We start from the raw sequence: 21,586 nt of genomic DNA on the forward strand, positions 1-21,586 counted from the left end.
TGAAGCAAAAATATCGTATGCGAATATAACAAAAAGTAGTAAACAAAAAAAAGAAGCGTTACCAGAGATAAAAAAAATCATCCACTAATAGTGAAACCGAGCAAAAAACAAGATGCGGAAAGGACAAAAAATGACCTTAATTCAAAATTAGACCCTAAAGAGCTGCAAATAATGAATATAGTTACTAGGCAAAGCGGAGTAGTGATAGTTGAAAGTAAAAATGATCAAGAACGAGATAAAATTAAAAATGCCATCGAGACTAATCTTGGAAATACCTATGAGGTCAAGATCCCTAAGAAAGTGAAAGCGACAGTTGTTGTATCGGGTATAAATTATAAATATGATAGTGAAGAACTGGCGCAGAGAATTAGACGACAAAATGCGTGTCTTTCTGAAACGGACATTAAAATTATAAAACTGTATGAAAAGAAAAAGGGTTCGAATGTGTAATACAACGCAGTACTGGAAGTGGACGTAGAAGCTTTCACGAATATATTAGCTGCAGAAAGGATAAATGTAGGCTGGGAACGGTGCAGAGTGTATGATGCAGTCCAAGTACTTTGTTGTTTTAAATGCAAAGGCTTTCATCATAAGGCCAGTGACTGTAAAGAAAGGGAAGTGTGCACAAAATGTCTTGGTGAACACAAACATACGCAATGCGATAAGGAACCAGTCAGGAAATGTATCAACTGTATGAGGGCAAATAAGGAACTGAATCTTGGGCTTGATGATAACCATGATACTATGGATAGAGCATGTCCTGTATATCAGCAAAAATTATCCGCAAGGAAAAAAAAGATTGTTTATTAGCAACCAAAGCATAAAAAGTACAAAAATCGAAGTAGTGGGGTGCATAGCTTAGAATGTATATATCTCAATATTTATAGTATAACAGCAAACAAAACTGAACTGGAGAGGCTTGTCGAAATAAGAAAACCAAACATTGTACTATGCGCAGAAACATGCACAACTGATCTTATAATGGATACCGAATTAAATATTCCGACATACAAATGTATTCGTTGCGATTCCCATAGTAGACATACGGGTGGTGTTTTGATGTATGTTCATGAAAATTTAGAGTTTAGTATAGTCTGCAATATAGCCATTAACATGAATATATGGTGCATTATTATAAAAATCAAAAAATGTGCGTTAAAATGGCAAATTGGTGTACTTTATCACTCACCGAGTAGCAGTGACGCCGACTTTATTACGTTTTTAGATGAAATCCTGACTGAAAACCTCAAGGAATCAGACAATAATATCATAACTGGAGATTTTAACATCAATATGAATGTATCGTCAACATACTCTAAACACCTATTAAGTTTATTCGCACAAAGGGCAATGATTCAAAGCGTAACGCCGACTTCATCGTCACTGAAAAACGCACTTTCATAAACTTCAAAAAAGGAAAGTGGGAAGAATATAAATCCTTTACAGACAGCCGCCTAGCTGCCCTCCCTATCCCGACTTATGCCCGCCAAGGGGAGCGTGCCTTCCGTAAGGTCATTAAATCCGCCTCGGCACATTTCATTCCCGCCGGGAGAATTCCCGAAATCCGGCCGGAGGCCGCAAACTTAGCGAGAGAACGTGACCTTATAAGACAGCTTGACCCAGGCGACCCCCAAATAAGGGATATAAACCAACGCATCAGATTGCTTGTAGATGAACACAAGCGGGCGAAATGGGAGGAGCACCTAAGAGGTTGTAACCTCTCTACCGGTGTGGGTAAACTTTGGTCCACCGTAAAGTCCCTATCGAATCCCACTAAGCACAAAGACAAAGTTTCCATCGCCTTTGGCGACAAAGTGCTGTCGGACGCGAAAAAATGCGCAAGCGCTTTCTGCCGACAATATATAATGCATCCTACGGTCGACAAAGATAGACGGAGAGCCAATAGACGCGCACATAAACACAAATTCAGCGCGTCACCAATCACCATCACCGCTAAAGAGGTTGAGGACGCCATTGGTCGTGCTAAACCATCCAAGGCAGTGGGCCCAGACGGCATAGCCATGCCGATGCTTAAAAACCTAGGGAAAGAGGGGTTCAAATATTTAGCACATGTCTTCAATCTGTCTCTTTCCACCTTTGTCATACCTGAGAAATGGAAAATGGCCAAGGTGGTCCCGCTACTAAAGCCTGGGAAACCAGCTAACATAGGTGAGTCGTATCGTCCGATATCTCTCCTATCGCCAGTGGCAAAGACGCTTGAAGCCATTCTGCTCCCTTATTTCCAAGCAAATTTGCAGCTAGCCCCTCATCAGCATGGCTTCAGAAAACTCCATAGCACTACCACCGCGCTGAATGCCATTATCACCCAGATAAATTGCGGTTTAAGTCAATACCCCCACCATAGAACAGTACTCGTAGCGCTAGACCTATCAAAAGCTTTTGATACAGTCAACCATGGCTCGTTACTGCAGGACCTGGAAGGGTCTACCCTTCCCCCTTGTCTTAAAAGGTGGACCGCAAATTATCTGGGTGGTCGGCAGGCATCGGTGCAATTTAGAAACGAAACATCAAAACCAAGGAGAATTAAACAGGGGGTGCCACAGGGTGGTGTCCTATCCCCACTTTTGTTTAATTTCTACATATCTAAGCTACCTTCACCACCGGAAGGAGTCACAATCGTTTCCTACGCCGATGACTGCACAATAATGGCCACAGGCCCAGGGCCAAAGATCGATGCGCTATGCAATAAAATAAACGGCTACCTCCCTGATCTCTCCAGTTTTTTCGCCTCCCGAAACCTGGCATTATCACCGACTAAATCTTCCGCGACCTTATTTACAACATGGACGCCCCAAATGTCGATCATTTTGAACATTCACGTCGATGGCACTACGCTACCGACTGTCCGACACCCCAAAATCTTGGGTGTGACGTTTGATCAGGATCTACATTTTGGTGAGCACGCAGCCGCAATTGTTCCGAGAATTCAGAGCCGTAACAAAATCCTCAAATCCCTCGCTGGCAGTACTTGGGGAAAAGATAAAGAAACGCTCATGACTACATACAAAGCAATTAGCCAGCCGATTACGTGCTACGCGTCACCCATATGGTCGCCAAGCCTAAAAATCACCCACTGGAAGAAACTACAGGCCTGCCAAAATACTGCTCTCAGAATCGCCACGGGCTGTCTTCTTATGTACCCAGAACACCATCTGCATAATGAGGCGAGAATACTCCCCATCAGAGAGAGAAATGAAATGCTGACCAAACAGTTCCTGTTGAATACCCAGAAACCTGGGCATCCCAACAGACATCTGATTGATGAACCAGCACCGCCTAGGGGCTTAAGGAGTCATCTCCGTAAGCATTTTGAGGAAATACGGCACCTGAGAACCCAGCCGTATGAAGTGAAAAAACACAAGCACGTCCTTGGTGAACTCCATAAACAGGCGTCGGACCTTTATGCCGGGAATTGCCCGGTGAATCCAGTGCTTAACGAAAATTATCCAAAACTTGCGGAAGAGGAACGCATACTCCCCAGGGAAACGCGTGTCACTCTTGCTCAACTTCGTTCTGGATACTGTAACAGGTTAAACTCTTACCTATCCAGAATCAACCCTGACATACAAAATATATGCCCCGCTTGCAATGTGTCCCCACATGACACCAACCATCTCTTCAATTGTAATGTGGAACCAACGCCTCTAACACCCCTTTCCTTATGGTACACCCCTGTTGAAACGGCAAGTTTCCTTGGACTCCCGTTAGAGGATATTGATGACAATTTGTGATCGGTCGCGGCTATTAGGTGGGGCGAGCATTGCTACAACAACAACAACAACAACAACATTCAAAGAATTAATTTCAATACGAGAATAACAGAGAACTCTTCTACCAAAATTGACTTGCTCTTTAGTAATAATGATCATGTTAGGTCGGAAAATATAGTTGAATATAGAATTTCGGATCATGAAACAATTAATTTCAAAGTGCCAACAACAAAGTTTTGCAAAATGAGAAGTTACTCTACTTTTACCTCATGGGAATACTATAGTTCCGAAAACCTTTTAAATAAACTAAGAACATGCGATTTTAGCTTTATGCGTAATGCGGGAGTAGAAAATAAAACTACAGCACTGAACAATATTCTTACTGAAGTAATGCAAGCACTGACATATGTGAAGAGAACAAAAATACAACTGAGAAATAAGTGGTATGACCGTGAGCTTACAGCTCTCCATAAAAGAAAACTTGAACTATATAATATTGCCACAGAAACAGGATACTGGGATGAATACAATGTATTGAAGAAAATATACAAAAGTACGATTATGTATAAGACGAAGATGTATATGGAAGGCAGAGTTCACAGCAATAACGGAAACATGAAGCGGATGTGGAAGTGTCTGAAAGACCTCGCAGAGCTTAAAGATAACAAAAAACATATCACTAAGATAGTAATACATGGCGAATGCCTCGATAATGAGTACCATATAGCTAATTCCCTAAACAATTTTTTTGTACAGAGCATAGTCGAAATTAGTGATCGTATCGAAGAAATGCCTACTGCATCCGAACTAAACGTTGATCGTTCGATCGCAATAGAACCATTTCTTTTCACTGACATTGTGTTAGATGATATAATTAATATCCCAAAAGCTTTTAAAAATAAAAAAGTTGTGGTGCCTGTCTTCTTAGACTTAAAACGGAATGGTTCCGAAGTTATCTCAGTGACAGAAAGCAAAGGACGGTAATTGGAAACGCAGTGTCATCGGTTGTGGATGTAGATATCGGATTGCCACAAGGTTCAGTACTTGCACCGATACTATTTACATTGTACATAAATGATATACAAAAATGTTTAAAATATTGCAATATACGTCTTTTTGCGGATGATGCACTGCTCATCATCAGTGAGAAATATGCCGACTGTGCAATGCAGAAAGCACAAGAAGATCTTGACTCTCTATACAACTGGTTGTGCCTTAAAAAATTGAAGTTAAATATAGATAATACTAAGTTCATGGTATTTTGCAAAAACCAGAACATCATACGTAATAACGATTTAAACAATATAACCCTGAAGATAAAAAACAATTTAATTCAAAGAGTAAATGAAATGAAGTACCTAGGAGTTTTAATTGATGAAAACCTGAATTTTGGAGAACATATAAATTATCTTGAAAGAAAAATTGCGCAGAAAATAGGATTCATGTACAGAACATGCAAATATATTAGTCAACGTCATAAAATAATGGTGTATCGTTCAATTATTGAGCCGCACTTTATATACTGTCCTACAATTCGGCTGATAGCGAGTGATATGCAAATTAAAAGACTACAAATACAACAAAACAAGGCAATGCGATTTATATTAACATGTCTCCCAAGAACATCAAAAACTATAATGCTGAATGGGTTAAACTGGCTTAGTATAAAACAGTCAATAAGTTACTTTACTTTGAAATTTATACATCATGTAAGATTAGGAATGCTACCGAGTTACCTGAGCAACAAAATATTATATAATCACGAGATCCATAGCTATGGAACTAGATACTGCAATAATATAAGACTGCCTAGAGTAAGAACAGAGTTCGCAAAGAAGACTTTAGAATACACTGGGTACAAAATGTACACTGAACTACCTACTGAGATAAAAGATTGTGAAAATATTAATACGTTTAAAGTAAAATTATTTTTATATTGTAAAACACATAATATTTAATAAAACAAATGTTTACTTAACATCAACTAGGTCTTAAAGACCGTAATAAAGAAATATAATAATATTCCGAAGGAACCTGAACCGTTTCATACAATTCACTTAGACCACCTAGGCCCACTTCCGGCATTACAGTCGAAAAGGAAACATATTTTAGTCAAAATTGATGCGTTCACGAAATACGTGAAGCTATATCCAGTTTTAACAACCAGTACTAAGGAAGTAACCGCTGCACTTAATAAATACTTTGAATATTATAGTCGACCCCACAGATGTATAACGGACAGGGGTAGTTGCTTTACATCCGCACAATTTGAAGACTATTTAAAAGACAAAAACATTACCCATGTGAAAGTAGCGGTACACTCGCCACAAGCAAATGGATAAGTGGAAAGAGTTAACCGCAGCCTAGTAGGGATACTAGCTAAATTTAACGATCCAATACTTCACGCAGATTGGGTAAAGCAGTTAGTGAAAATTGAGTTCGCCCTGAACAACTCAGTAAATAGGTCATTTGGTATAACTCCAAGCCGCGCTTTCTTTGGTGTTAACCAAAGAGGCGAAGTAATAGACAAACTTACTGAATACCTGGACGAATGCAATTCAGGACCGAGGGGGAGGGACTTGGAAACGATGCGCAGTAGTGGTAAGAAAAATATCGAAAAAGTACAATTATATAATCAAAGTCGAAGTGAGCAGAAGGGTATTAAAGCGGATACATTTGAACAGGGTGATTTCGTAGTGATAAAAAATATTGACACGACGGTAGGTGTAAATAAGAAGCACATTCCAAAATTTAAAGGGCCCTATTCCATACACAAGAAACTGCCGAATGATCGTTATGTAATAAGGGACATTGAAAATGGGCAAATCACTCAAATACCATACGATGGCCTTGTTGAAGCCTGTAACATTAAACTTTGGAAGAGTAAAGAAATAGGGGGTGAGTGCGAAAGCGACACTGATCCAGTCATTCCATTAGATATAAGTATGCTCTTCACACATACAACTCGACTGATCGAGGCCTATCATAAGGTCAGGTTGGCCGAGCTGTAGTAGATTAAGATATTAAGTCATAGAGTTAGCAATACGGTAGCCTTAACAATATGGTAGCATCATAAATGCTGAATAGCAAGATATATACAAGGCAACTCTGTTAAATATAGCTAAAAATAAAAGACGCCATTACTTGGTGAATTTGCAACACTATCCAGAATCAACCCCGACATACAAAATGTATGCCCCGCTTGCAATGTGTCCCCACATGACACCAACCATCTCTTTAACTGTAATGTGGAACCAACGCATCCAACACCCATTTCATTATGGTCCACCCCTGTTGAAACAGCAAGTTTCCTTGGGCTCCCGTTAGAAGATATTGATGACAATTTGTGATCGGTCGCAGTTTTTAGGTGGGGCGAAGCACTGCTACAACAACAACAACAACAACAACAACAACATGTCTGTTGGGATGCCCAGGTTTCTGTTTAGCATCTCATTTCTCTCCCTGATGGGGACTATTCTCGCCTCATTATGTAGATGGTGTTCTGGGGACATAAGAAGACAGCCCGTGGCGGTTCTGAGCGCAGTATTTTGGCAGGCCTGTAGCTTCTTCCAGTGGGTAGTTTTTAGGCTTGGCGACCATATAGGGGACGCGTAGCATGCAAACGGCTGGCCAATTGCATTGTATGTGGTAATGAGCGATTCTTTGTCTTTTCCCCAAGTACTGCCAGCAAGGAATTTGAGGATTTTATTACGGCTCTGGATTTTCGGAACAATTGCGGCTGCGTGCTCACCAAAATGTAGATCCTGATCAAACGTCACACCCAAGATTTTGGGGTGTAGGACAGTCGGTAGCGTAGTGCCATCGACGTGGATGTTCAAAATGGTCGACATTTGGAACGTCCAAGTTGTAAATAGGGTCGCGGATGATTTAGTCGGGGATAATGCCAGGTTTCGCGAGGCGAAAAAACTGGAGAGAGCAGGGAGGTAGCCGTTTATTCTGTTACATCGCAGCTCTACTTGTTGTGTGTCAAATATACATCAGCTGCTCGAAATCAGGTCCATTCCGACAGCGCTAATAATCAATTCCCGTTGCTCGGCATCCCAGTCCATCCCGACAACTGATTTAATAATGTATATACATATTTTATAATATAATTTTGTTCAATTTGTATGCTTCTGTAATATATCTCTGTAAAATAGATAATCGTGAATCTAAAATTAAATTGCGTTGCAACAACAATAACTAGTGCTTTTAAAAATTGAATTGCATTGCAACAACAATTAGTTCAAGATCAATTTGTTTATAATGGATAAGAGTTTTGGCCGGAATGACACTAATGTTGTACCGTGCAGTGGCTTCTGTAAGAAACGTTTTCACCGCGCCTGTTGTGAGGGCCAAATCACCGAATACGACGTGAAGATGATTAAGGCTAACTACCACATTCGATATTGGTGTCCTGAATGTGCCTGATAAAACATCTAAGGCATTCGAATCCGTGCTTGCCTCGCAAAGACTTGGGCTGGAAGCCATCATGACCGCATTTGAGGGCAAATTCAAGGATTTGTGGATGCAGGATGATTTGAAGAATATAATTGCAAATAACAAATCATCAGCGAGTAGTGAAAAAGTGAAGAGTCGAAACAAAAACAACGCTAAAGAAAAGGCAAAAGCAAAATCTAACAGAGCCAATACTGAAAACAATAAGAATATTGATGTACTCGCTGCCGAAATAAATGCGCTCAAAACAGCTGTTAATTCATATGCATTCATTTCGAACAACAGCAACAATAATAACAATTGCAATGGTGCATTAGATTTAGTTGCTTTCTCGCCTTCACCTATTCCTCGACGTTCGCAGTCTTCTTTTCTTCCCCTCAACAGTTCTCGGCCTGGGTCAGTGGTACAGACAGCTAATAACACATCGTCTTTAACAACAACAACAACAGCTCCCGCTGCACTTATCTCTCCTTCATTTGCGTCTGTCGCTTCGTCACCGTCCGCTACCACCAGTGAGCGTGCTCGTGATAAATCTGCTGCTGCTAATACCAATGCTAATGCTTTTGAAAATAATTCTGCTGCCGCTAACACCAATAATGCACGTAAAGTTGTTGTTGGTACAAGAACAAGTTGTGAGCTTGATGTCGCTGCTCGTCTGGAATGGTTTCATGTAGGATGGTTCAAACCGTCCGTAGAAACTACTGACATCACTACGTATATAGCAAAACATACTTGCATCAAAGAAAACTCTATATCATGCTATAAATTAATAAAAAAAGATGTAGCGGTATAGACAGTAAGTAAAGTAACCTTCAAAATTGGAGTTCCGTCCTCAGATAGAGCAAAAATTATGGACTCGGGGCTGTGGCCGTCAAATGTCAAAATCCGACCGTTTGAGTTTTTTCAAAAGTTTGTCTCGACAGAGGGAGGACAGTGAGTGATGCGCCTATCACAAATCCAAAGCTCCTAATATATTATCACAATGCCGGTGGTCTGCGTACAAAAACAAATGAGCTATTTCAATCGGCAGCGACCCACGACTTTGATGTCATCATACTCGTGGAAACTTGGCTAACTGCAGATTTTTTATCATCAGAGCTTTTTGATCGTTTTTATAATGTCTATCGAAGGGACAGAGTACTGCAACCGGGGTAACAAGAGGGACGGTATTTTGGTGGCTGTAGCATCTTCTCTGGCAAGTCGTGAAGTGCAACTACACGTTAATGATGCGAGCAAATTTGTATTTCTGTAAATATAGGAGAAACGTTCCTTGATAGTATAAATGAAATTTTCTTTATTGCTAGTTACATCCCACCAAATAACAATTATGGAATGTACAAGTCACATATTGATAATATCAGCTTTATTATTGATTCTCTATTACCTCACCAAACGCCCTGTATTTTGGGTGACTATAATTTGGGTTCTATTCAATGGGTGAGAGATCCTGATGATATCTAAAAAGGATGTCGAGGACTTACTTTGTGATATATTGTACTCCTTTAACCTATCTCAAATTAACGACATTGGAAATGATTTAAACAGAGTGTTAGATCTAATTTTTATAAACAATGATATATCCTGTGATATTTATAAGTGTGATATGCCACTCACCTGTGAATCGGTTCATCACAAAGCAATCTCTATCCAGTTCTCATTCTATAAATACGAAAATAACTCCATTGAACCAGAGTACTACTTAAATTTTTATAAGGCGAATTTTACGGCTCTGAATGCGTTTTTCGACTCCATTGATTGGAATTTAATCTTTGAGCAATTAGACTTATCAAATATGTATATGAAGTTCAAGAGCGTAGCAGAAGAAAGCCTTAACTTATACGTCCCAGCCCACAGAAAAAAGAGATCTTTCAATCTCCCATGGTACACAAAAGAACTTTTGAGGTTAAAAAACCAACGAAACAAAGCGCATAAAAAATTTAAGAAAACTTGCTATGCTGACGACGACGAATGCCTATCCAAGTTCCTTCATGATTAATATATTTATTCGCTTGAGACTAACATAAAAGCCAACCCGAAGTCTTTTTGGGTTTTTGTTAACTCAAAACGAAAATATAACGGTATGCCGAAATCAATGGAGTTTGGAGGCAAAGTTGCTTCCTCAACTCAGGAAGCATGTGAGCTCTTTGCCGACTTCTTCGGGTCGGTATTTAACAGGTTCCGGACACTTAGTACGTCATGTGATACATCTGCCATAGTGGAGTCTGTAAATATTGGTCAGTTCACGGTTACAGAGGAAGAAGTCCTGGAGTCCCTTATGAACCTTGATGTATCTAAGGGGGCTGGATACGATCTTCTGCCACCCTTGTTCTTAAAGAATTGTGCGGTTTCACTCTATCCGCCTCTTACTAAAATCTTTAAAAAGTCCCTTGAATGTGGTAATTTCCTTGACGAATGGAAAGTGGCATTCTTATCGCCAATTTATAAGTCTGGCCCTCGAAACAAGGTAGACAACTATCGACCCATTGCTAAGCTATCCATCATCCCAAAGCTGCTGGACAAAATTGTAAATGACCAGTTATTTGCAGTTTTTAAAAACTATATTGTTCCTCAACAGCATGGTTTTTATCCAGGGAGATCCATCGGCACAAATCTCACAATATTTGTTAATTTTGTGGTTAATGCGATTGAGGACGGCGAACAAGTGGACACTCTGTACACTGATTTCGTAAAAGCTTTCGACAGTCTCAATCATAATCTTTTACTTAATAAACTCGAGGAACTCGGAATCCACTCCAACGCTCTAAGTTGGCTTGAGTCGTATCTCCAAAACAGGAAATAAATAGTAAAGATCGGCAGCAATCTCTCCAAGCCTATCTATAATCGTTACATCAGGAGTACCACAAGGTAGTCATCTGGGCCCTTTACTTTTTTCTTTATTTATAAATGATATCTGCCAATGTTTTAAATTTTGTAGTTGCTTGATGTACGCTGATAATCTAAAACTTTATTACAGAGTTAAACACATTAGCGACTGCATAGAGCTACAGCAAGACATCTTGGAATTGATAAAATGGTGTAATAGTAACGATCTTTTCTTGAATTTCTCCAAGTGTAACATTATCACATTCACTCGGAGAAACGCATGCATAATGAACAGCTATTACTTTAACGATAGCGACTCATTCAATCGTACAACTACTGTTAAGGATTTAGGAGTATACTTAGACTCGAAGCTTAGATTCGACTTTCATAGGGAGTACATAATCAGTGCTGCCAATTCAAAACTCGGCTTTCTCAAACGTAATTCCAAAGACTTTTTTGATCCGCTAACGCTGAAAAGTCTTTACATTAGCCTTGTAAGATCCACTTTGGAATATGCCTGCATCATTTGGGACTCAGACTTTGAAACACATTCCAGACGGTTAGAAAGAGTTCAAAGGAGATTCACTAAATTCGCCCTTCGACGAATGTTCACTTTTGAATCGATGCCATCTTATGCACTAAGATGTAGAATTTTAAATATTCAGTGCCTTAATATTCGAAGGAAAATTTGTGGTATTTTCTTTATCAAAGACATTTACGACAACAAAATCGATTCTCCGGAACTACTTTTTCTTCTCCCCTTCTATGCACCTGAAAGGTGTCTAAGGGAAAAATACATTTTCTACGTTCAAACGCGTAGAACGAATTTTGGAAATAATGAACCTATTCACAGAATGATCTCCTTATGTAACTCTGTTTGCAATCATGCCGATTTTAACTCATGTAAAGAACATTTTAAAACTGATGTTATTGATTACTTTCTTTTCAATTAATATGTTTCAGTATTCCTATTAATATATAAATGTTTTTACATAGTTTTATTTAAGCCGTAGCGAATTTTTTACAAACATTTTTGTTATAATGTCGTTTTATTTATAAATTATTACCATATATTTTTCTATCTCGATAATTTTTGTTTAAGTTGTTACATGTCTGTGAGGACTATGTCCGGTAGATAATAAATAAATAAATAAATATTCTGGAAATAATAAAATAAAAATTGAAAGTTTACAGATCCATAATTGAGCCGCACTTTATATACTGTCCAACAATATTTTTTATTGCTAGCGTTGCACAAGTGGATAAGCTACAGGTTATGCAAATGACATAACACTCCAATAAAAACACGTAATTGGCTCAGCGTAAGACAGCTGATATTTTATCACAGTATGAAAATTGTGTTTAATATGAATATTGGAATGTTGCCTGAGTACTGGAGTGATAAACTAATTTATGTTAATGAAACACACTCATACGTAGTCAGAGAAAACAACAATTTCAGACGTCCTCTCTTTAAAACAGAACTGAACAAGCAAAATATATTTTATAAAGGGTTAAAAAGTTTTAACGAACTTCCTAATCATATAAAACTAGTAATAATTTAAAAACATTCAAGAAAAAATTGTTTTAATTGTCCTTATTTTTGATTTTTCATGTACGGCCACATGATGGAGAATGCCCAACCAGCTAAGCCTTAAGCTGCAGAATCATTAACCGTAAATGGATCGCCTGACAGAAAATTGATGGGACACAACGTGCTTTCAGCGTAATTCGGGAAAGGATTGGAAACACGTTCTTTCCAACCTTCCAATAAACATTACTTATCACTTTGAGATATCAATGATAAAATAAAATAAAATAAGGCCAAACAAAACTTGCAGCAGGGGGGGACTGGACACGCGCCCTTTCTAACCTCACTTAAAAGAGTGACTCCCAGACTCGTCAGTTTGTCATGCTAATAAACATGCTGATCGGAATCACATGGCATTCCGACCTAAGTAATTTTAATTAATGAATTGTATTTAGTGATTTAAGTTTTAGGCCTAAACAGCCGTAATAATAAATAAATGGTAGTAGTGCAGTTTACGGCACCCACCCTAAAGTTGGGCCAAGATTTTCGAGTGAGGTATCAAAAGACGCGTATTAATCTCGAGAATAATAATCCGAAGGCGGAAAAGAAAAATTTTTTCTCTGTCCGGAGATATTTGCAGTTGAATTTAGCGATTTTAAATGTGGTTGTTGTTGTATTTGTACCCACAAAAAAATTGTGCATCACCGTGGCGGTAGCCACGTTTATACCACACACCCGGACTAGGCATGGCGTAGCCCATGGTTATTTTGTATAAGCGCGGCCGAAGGCCGCCAACGCAGAAAGGTGTTCTGCGCAAAAATACTATGGATCCCACCCCCGGTTTCGGAGGGTCCCGCGGGTCTTTTTTCGGTTTTTCGTTAATCTTTTTAACGGGAAAAAAAAGTTAACTTCCGCTTTCGAATTCTTGATCTAGACGTGAATACGCCTTTTGATACCTCACTCGAAAATTTTGGCCCAAATTTCGGTGGCTACCGTAAACTGCACATTACCAAATAAATTAAATTATATTACTCCAAAAAACGTCTGCATTATAAATGGAAATTCATTCCGGGGTTATTGCATTTGTTAACAACTCTGGTCTCTCAAAGACTGAAGACTAAAATATATTATATTAAAGAACATTTTATAATCCAATCAGATAGTGCTAGGATTGCCTCCTTTGAATAACTAAATTGTACCTGAGGGATTAAAACGTTTACGCAGTTAATAAATAATAATAGTAATAATCCTTGCAACATATGCTAGACAAAGCAAATCCCCAATATAACATACAAATTAATTAATAAGTAAACTAAGTTCTTACCAAAAAATATTGAGGTGTGGTATTTTTATCAATTAAATCCGGATAAAAGATGTTGAATTTGTAGCCCTGAACAATTTTAGGTGGAGGATTATCCATGTCGTAATGAGTTTGATTGTATTTATTCCATTCAAATCCAGTGTGTACACGATTAAAATATCGTGGTTTCCGAGGGCGATATTTATCTGAGGCTATTTGAGCAACTTCCAGTGGCACTTCTACTGAAAATTCAAACTCTTCTTTAGTCATATCTTTTCGCATTGCTTTGGACATGTTTCTCTCTTCGTCCGTAATAGAGTCTTTATTTGAATCTAATTCCAAGACTTGAGATCTCAATTTTTCAATCTCCCAAAAGCTTTTTTCTTCTGTGGTAACTGGCAACGTATTGTCAAGTTCAAGGTTTTGTACATACGTAGGACTATATCTTCCATCGACATACATTTCGAAAAAACGTTGTAGGATAAGTATATCATTTTGAACTGCTTTGGAGTCATCCGTATTTGAATCGAAATTTGAAGTGCTATTATCTTCACACATCTGAGCCGTTGATGCGCTAACCGAGATATGTTGATCTACGTTCGTCTTGAGAACATAGAGTTTTCGGCGTAAATTTTCCTGGTGCTTATCTCGTAGCCGAGCACGAGCCATATGTGCCTTTAATTGGGAAAGTAAACTTTCCCAATAGCTAATGTCTACACCATATGATCTTGCATTAATTTTATTTTCTATTTTAGAGCGTAATTCATTTAATTGTTTTGTATTTTTCTTTCGGAAAATTTCAGCAACATCTTTTGCTACACAATCATGTATTCCTTCCCTACGCGCACAGGATTCACTTTGATTTAAATTATCTGCGTTCTTTTTAAGTTTAAACAATTCATCGTCTACGATTACAGTCATATCATTCCAAAAGTCAATATTATTGCCTTTATCAAGTTCAACATATATTTTAATGTCAACCAGCAAGTCTTCAAGATCCTTTTGGCTTAGACCGTTCAACAGGGTATATGGTTCATGCATCTGTATTTCATTTGTATCTTCGGGCTTAAATCCGGATAAATACTGTGCTAACAAATCAATTGGTTTTGCTCTACCATCTTGTATTCTAATAACACTCCGTAACCGTGCTTGTTCTAAATGAAATTGGTCTTCTTGCAACTCCCATTCTTGAAATTGCGCGGCTTCCTTCACTCTTTGCTGTAAAATCGATTGTTCTTCGCGTACTTGTTTTTCTAGCTCGCGCTCCATTCGCCTCTTCTTTACTTTTTCGAGCTCTAGTCTGTTTTCTAACAACTTTTGTCGTGAAATAATATCAACAGTTTCCGTTGTAACATTTTGAAGCCCTTCCTTTTCTAATTTTTTACTCCAAACAAAAGTAGATGTCAAGTTAGAGTCTCCAAAGGGATTGTCTTGATTTGTGTAATGCTGATATTCTATATCCCAACCCATTCGCTCGCGCCGTCTACTTTCCTTGGCATTACGTTCACGTAATCTCCTAGCCCGTTTTTCTTCGGGTGTTTCGTTTGCCTTAATGTCATCCTTAATGCGCTTTTTTTCTAAACTATCTTTTAATCTTCGTTTTTCTAATATTTTCAATAGCGACAATGAATTATTACGAGCAGTAGGCGGTGTTCCACCACGACGAGACATTGCAAAGTTAGAAAAGCTACTTAGGGATGAAACGATATTAGTAACTACAAGAAGTTCCGATAACAAAAATATTTGTAAGCGATACTTTTGCACGAATATTTAAGTGCCAAATACACGACACAAACATTTCCGCGAACATTCCGCAATCTTGTTCGCAACCTTGGCCATACACCATACGAACTTTTGGTCGAACTTTAGTTCTCTTTCAGACAGCGATGAATAAGGACAACAATTGTGCTGCAGCAATATTGCTCGCTGTGGCAATTAAGCGTAAACAAAATATCTTATATATATATATATATATATATATATATATATAACTCAGACATTTTTTATTGTCCATTTTACTTTTCCGCGCACGTCTGTTCCGTTCAGAAATTACTACGGTTATGAGCTATTTCGCCATACACGCGCGAACTGGCAAACACCACCATACACGACAGAAAAGGTCACAGAAACATGACATAACGAGAATGTTCGCGGAAATGTTCGTGTCGTGTATTTGGCGCTTTACCATACAAGACAGGGGCCCCTATTATGAGACGAATTCGAGCTTCACCTGTGGTCGAAAGAGCTGATCGAACGAATTTTCATTCGGTTTTATCACAAATCACACACAGAAGATTGCGCATTGCGCGTGTAAACAAAAGATCAGCTGTTTTGGTAATTGTGCATTCAGGAGCCCACCCTAAAATTGGGCCTATTTTCGTGTGTGGTATCAAAACAAGCGTATTCACGTCTAGATCAAGAATACGAAATCGGAAGTTAACTTTTTTAACTCGTTTAAAAATTATCCGCGAAAAACTGTTCCATTGGGCACGTTTTGTTCCGGCACAATTACGTTATAGCACCGTCAAGGCGGTGACACAATGACATTTTTCATATAGATGCGTTTAACACAAGCTTATGCATTCCAATAATATCGCCACAATCAATCAAGATGTTGCGTTTGTAAATAAGAAGGAACTTCAGACTTATCAATTGAAGTTTATTACGCCTTGCCCATTCACATACAAAATTTTGCGAGGCACTGTTGTAAACATTCTCCCTATACAACAAAAATACTTGCTAACATATTTTGTGTCGTATTCGATTGTTATATTGTACTTTTTAATTGTGAAAAATGTTAGAAAATTTACCAAACAGTGGGAAAAATAATTTCACATGCAAAGCGTGCCAACACCCTTAGCCAAAGCAAATGTCAAATTCTTCTTCTAATGATTTGCTTAGAACAAATTTGGGGAGTTGTCTACTTTTCAATATCAGATGGCGCTAGTGTCGCTCATTCTATCATTCTCCATAAAAATACACGCAATCTACTCATAATGCATAAACATGTGTTAAACTCATCTATATGAAAAACTGCTTATGTGTCGGAGCTGTAATATAAACCGGAGTCATTTGTGCCGCATGTCGTATTGCTGTATCCGTATCCCTAACGAAATCAGCTGTTTATCGTTACGACGGTAAACCAAAACCCAATTGGTTGGCTACGATACGGTAACGACCTTAGCAGCACCAATAATCGATTGCATTGATTCTCATAAGGTTGGTCGAATCAGCTGTTATAAGGTTACCGATACGGTTACCGATAAAGCCCCAATGTCTTCAGCTATAAGCAGGGTTTCCTATAAATGAGTTTAACACAAGCTTATGCATTATGAGTAGATTGCACTCATTTTTATGGTGAACGGTAGAATGAGCGACACTGGCGCCATCTGATATTGAAAAGTAGCCAACTCTCAAATTTTGTTGCCAACAAATCATAAGAAGAAGAATTTGACATTGTTTACTGCCATCATCCGGTGGCAAAAAGCCTGAGCCAGATAAATAATGTTGCATGTAAATGCAACAACAACGATTTGAGCCAGATAGAAGCTGGTACAATTTGTGAGCCAGATAATTTGTTAAGTAATTGTCTTTAGCTTGGCAACGCTGCCTTTAATAAATCTACTTTTTCAAAAATAGATGTCACTGCTTAGGCTTTCGCCATATGAGTTAAATGAAAAAGCGGCGACATCTGCCTATCACATTTCACGTGTGCGAAAATATCACGACATCTGCTTCTCAAGTCTCTGGATGATCCAGAGCATTCCCGTGATGATTGAGCGTGAGCCGGAGCTGTAAAACTCACTGGATGACGCCATACAAGTTGAGCGTTGTTATGGAAACGCATCTACAGTGGATCAGCAAGGAAGGCAGTAGGCATGATATCGTGGTGCACAGTGTCTAGTCATGTCGGCTGTGCTGGGTTCTTGCCAACCTTGCTGTCCTGCGCCATAAACAGAAAATGTCATATCATGCCTTTAAAACGACATCAGGTTAAACCGGATGCCACGGACATGCCGTTAAAACATTCAAATTGAAAATTCAAAAATTCAAAAAAAAAAAAGCAAATCTAAATGCATAACAAGAAAATTTACCGAGAAATGATACCTGAATTTAAAATTAAACTGCAACGGAAAATTACGAACTGAAATTACGGAAACCAAAAAAAAAGAAAATTTCAAACCGGATACGACCAGTTGCAACGCGGAAACAAAAAAAAAGCTGGAGATAAGGAAGAAATAAAAATAAAAGGGCCGAATATACATAGGGGGCGCCGCGGGTGTTGTTGCGACGCCCGGTGCTTTGTCCCACCCTCAAAAACTATGGCCACCGACGCACCTGAATTTCAGTGGCCCCTTACCTGATTAGCTAAGTGCCTTCTAAATAAATCTAGACATCAGCATTCCCATTGTTACAAACTTTTTATTTACAGTTCATTAAAAAAAAAAAATCCAAAATTATACAATTTTTGTTTGTTTTGTTTAACTAATGTAACCCTACAGCTCATGCAAGCAATTCTTATGTTTTCACATACAAATTTTTTTTGTAAGAGGGAAAATTTAAAGAAGAATTCTAATACTAGGTTCAAACACACACCAAATTGGCAATTTATACTGTTTGGGCAATTTATTACGCAATTTGTCATATAATAAATTGTAATAATAAATTGCCAATTTAAAAAAAATTGCGTAATAAATTGTTTCAACCTGCAAATGCAACATTGTAAAGTGTGTTTATTGAGTATATTTGAACGTCACTTACGCATGGCTGAACTATATGGTTGGCTCATTTCATCAGCTGATTTTATGTCTTTCATTTCACTGGAGTAGAGACTGTCAAAATAAGTTGGCAAAATCAAAATGAAACCAAAACATTGAACACATTTTCTTACAACACACAAAAATTTCAAAGTTTTATGTTTTCATTCCATTCCATTCACCTAATACCAACACGCACATTTTGACAGTCTCAACAGAGATATGTTGTTACTGTAGAGATGAGCCAACCAGCTATCAAACTACTATTGTGTAAGCTAAATAGAGTTGTATGAACACCACTCAATTTAAATCGAAATAGCCTCAATTTATTTTTCTGTTTGAACATAGTATAAGCTTTTAATAAGAAACGGCTCTCTGTTTTCGCAGACTTAGCTATAGGTAGGTAGGTTGAACTGGCCGGTCCATGAGGACCTCACATAGACTGACTGAGTCCGTAGTGTTACCAGAAGTTTGTTTTAACGACCAAACTGAAAAACCCTATCAAACACCAGGACATATGTTATAAAATAACTCCGCCCTCTTGGCAAATACTAGAAGCTTCCTAGGACTTAAGCCATTTGCTGCTCCTAGATCTGACAGCTGCATCACTCCTAATAGCTGGAGTGTTAGCCTGGCAAGTGCAGGGCACGAGCACAGAATGTGTTCGATCGTTTCCTCCTCCAACCCGCACTTCCTACATCTGCTATCACTGACCAAAACTAATTTAAAGGCATGTGACGCCAGAAGGCAGTGTCCAGTCAGACTTAGCTATAAATATACTATGCTTTCAAACAATTGCAATTGTTGTCAAACTTCTACAGTATTCTTGAGAATGTTCAAAGAATTTTACCTGCATCTGGACAAAACAAATTATTTGTATGGTTTCAACGCGTTTAACCTAAGAAGGTTATATAATAAAAACTATATTAAAAGCTTGTATGCAGTTCAGAATGGGCCTCATACCATCGGAAAGGTACATACTGAACTTTTCTAAATTAATTATTTAAAATACGTAGTATGTTTAATTGCGAAGTTGAAAATTAAAGAACTCTTATATATCTATGTATGTATAATGTACTAATTTTCGATAAGGGCAATTAAAAATGGTTGGACACTTTTAATTAATATGTGTATATAACATTCAGTTTGGTATGTATAGTCTCTTAAGGCTAAATATACATATTTAGTCAATGCATTTATCATGATTATGCATTTGATATCAAATCCTTAATTTTATTCATTTGATTTTAAATTTAATAATCCGAAATTTTCAAATTGGGTTTGCCGTAAACATTAACGTTTCCATACTCATGAACAGATGGTGCAAAAAGTTCAATGCTTATTGGCCGTCAACGGCAATAGTTTACGCCTTTAAAAAGTGTGCTTCCTTGTAATCTAAGTATATTTAAACGAACAAGCCCTAGGCGTCATATACGTACGTAGTATATGAAGAATAAATTTTATGCAAGATTTGGCGCATTGTGACAGTTTAAACTCTTACCTATCCAGAATCAACCCCGACATACAAAATGTATGCCCTGATTGCAATGTGTCCCCACATAACACCAACCATCTCTTTAATTGTAATGTGGAACCAACGCCTCTAACACCCCTCACATTATGGTCCACCTCTGTTGAAACAGCAAGTTTCCTTGGACTGGATATTGATGACAATTTGTGATCGGCCGCCCCTATTGGGTGGGGCGAATCACTGCTACAACAACAACATAGCATATTTTTACATCATCTGCATACATCAGAGCACGGGAAGATGAAATAACCTTAGGGTTAAGGTTATCATTTTACCCATCATCTCTTTGTTTGAACTTATATAGTTAAGCGCCAGTTAGTCCCAGGTAGGAGCACTAGTCATAGTGTTGCACTTCTTATATGTATTTTATAATATTTTTACTTTAAAGTGTAACCATGGGCGCAAACGTGACATTTGTATACGTCATTATTTTGAATTCGATGATAGATTTGGGAAATGCAAGGTTTGTGGGCAAAAGTTTCAACACAATTTCAATACAAATTTCATTTCATTTACAAAGAAAACATGCTCATTTATATCAAGACTATACCACCAAAGATCAAAGATATCAAGAACTGCAACAGATTCAAAAGATAAAAAAATTTAATTTAATTGTGAAATGACCCAAAATGGGGTCTCTAATGCGTGCCAAAGAATGATCACCTAAGAATCATTGCCTCTTTCGTTTTTCGACTCGGAATCTTTTCAAACTCTTTCTAATCAAATATTTGATGGATAAAATATGAACAAGATAACACCAAAGAACATAATGCAGTCGGGAGATGAAAAATTTGCTAAATTAAAATCTTTTTTAAAGAAATTTTAAGTGGAAAAATGATATGCCTCAAGATTGTTGCTGCAACTCGAAGTGATCGCGCGGTCCTTTGTATTAATGCTCAAATCTTCCTAAACGGAAAAATTGAAATAATTACAATTGCTATGGAAGAAATACGGCGCCGTCCTACCGCTGAAAATAAAAAACAAATAATTCAAAAAGTAATGGTTAGTTACGAAATAACAAAAGAACAAATTTATGCCATAACTAGTGATAACGGAAGCAACTTAGTTAAAGCGGTTGAGCTTCTGTCAGAGACGGTCAGCGATAACGAGGATGATGAAAGTGAAAACGCGATATTGGAACAATGTATTAGCGATGATTTAAGACCGATTGTCGGTGAGCAAATTATGTATATCCATGAAATCTGCAGCACACACGTTTCAACTAGCTGTGAAAGATTTTCTGGAAAGCTGTGGTTTGGAAGTAATAAACAGCGCCTGCAGTTGTGAAACTTCTAAGGGCTCCACTTTATGGTACGTAACTACATGTATACGCGTATATATCATTTTATTTTAGTAGTATGGTTTTTTGATTGATTATCATATTGTGGCGAATTTTAGCATCTCTAGGCTGTTAGTACTGGCGGCCACCGTGGTGTGATGGTAGCGTGCTCCGCC

General features: G+C 38.0%; 1 protein-coding gene across 3 annotated transcripts in view; it reads right to left on the reverse strand.

Moving 5' to 3' along the window:
* The window catches only part of cactin (cactin, spliceosome C complex subunit), a 282,033-nt gene that overhangs the window by 235,353 nt on the left and 25,094 nt on the right, over nucleotides 1–21,586 (reverse strand). For 2 of the 3 annotated variants that reach the window (XM_067782147.1, XM_067782146.1), the window contains exon 2: nucleotides 13,868–15,530. In XM_067782147.1, the coding sequence (XP_067638248.1) occupies nucleotides 13,868–15,530 (1,663 nt within the window). Of the gene's footprint in view, nucleotides 1–8,999; nucleotides 9,436–13,867; nucleotides 15,531–21,586 lie in introns of all 3 variants that reach the window. The other variant, XR_010952672.1, reaches the window with a different exon arrangement.

This window comes from Eurosta solidaginis, chromosome 4, assembly GCF_040869045.1.
Source record: "Eurosta solidaginis isolate ZX-2024a chromosome 4, ASM4086904v1, whole genome shotgun sequence".
NCBI classification, from domain to species: domain Eukaryota; kingdom Metazoa; phylum Arthropoda; class Insecta; order Diptera; family Tephritidae; genus Eurosta; species Eurosta solidaginis.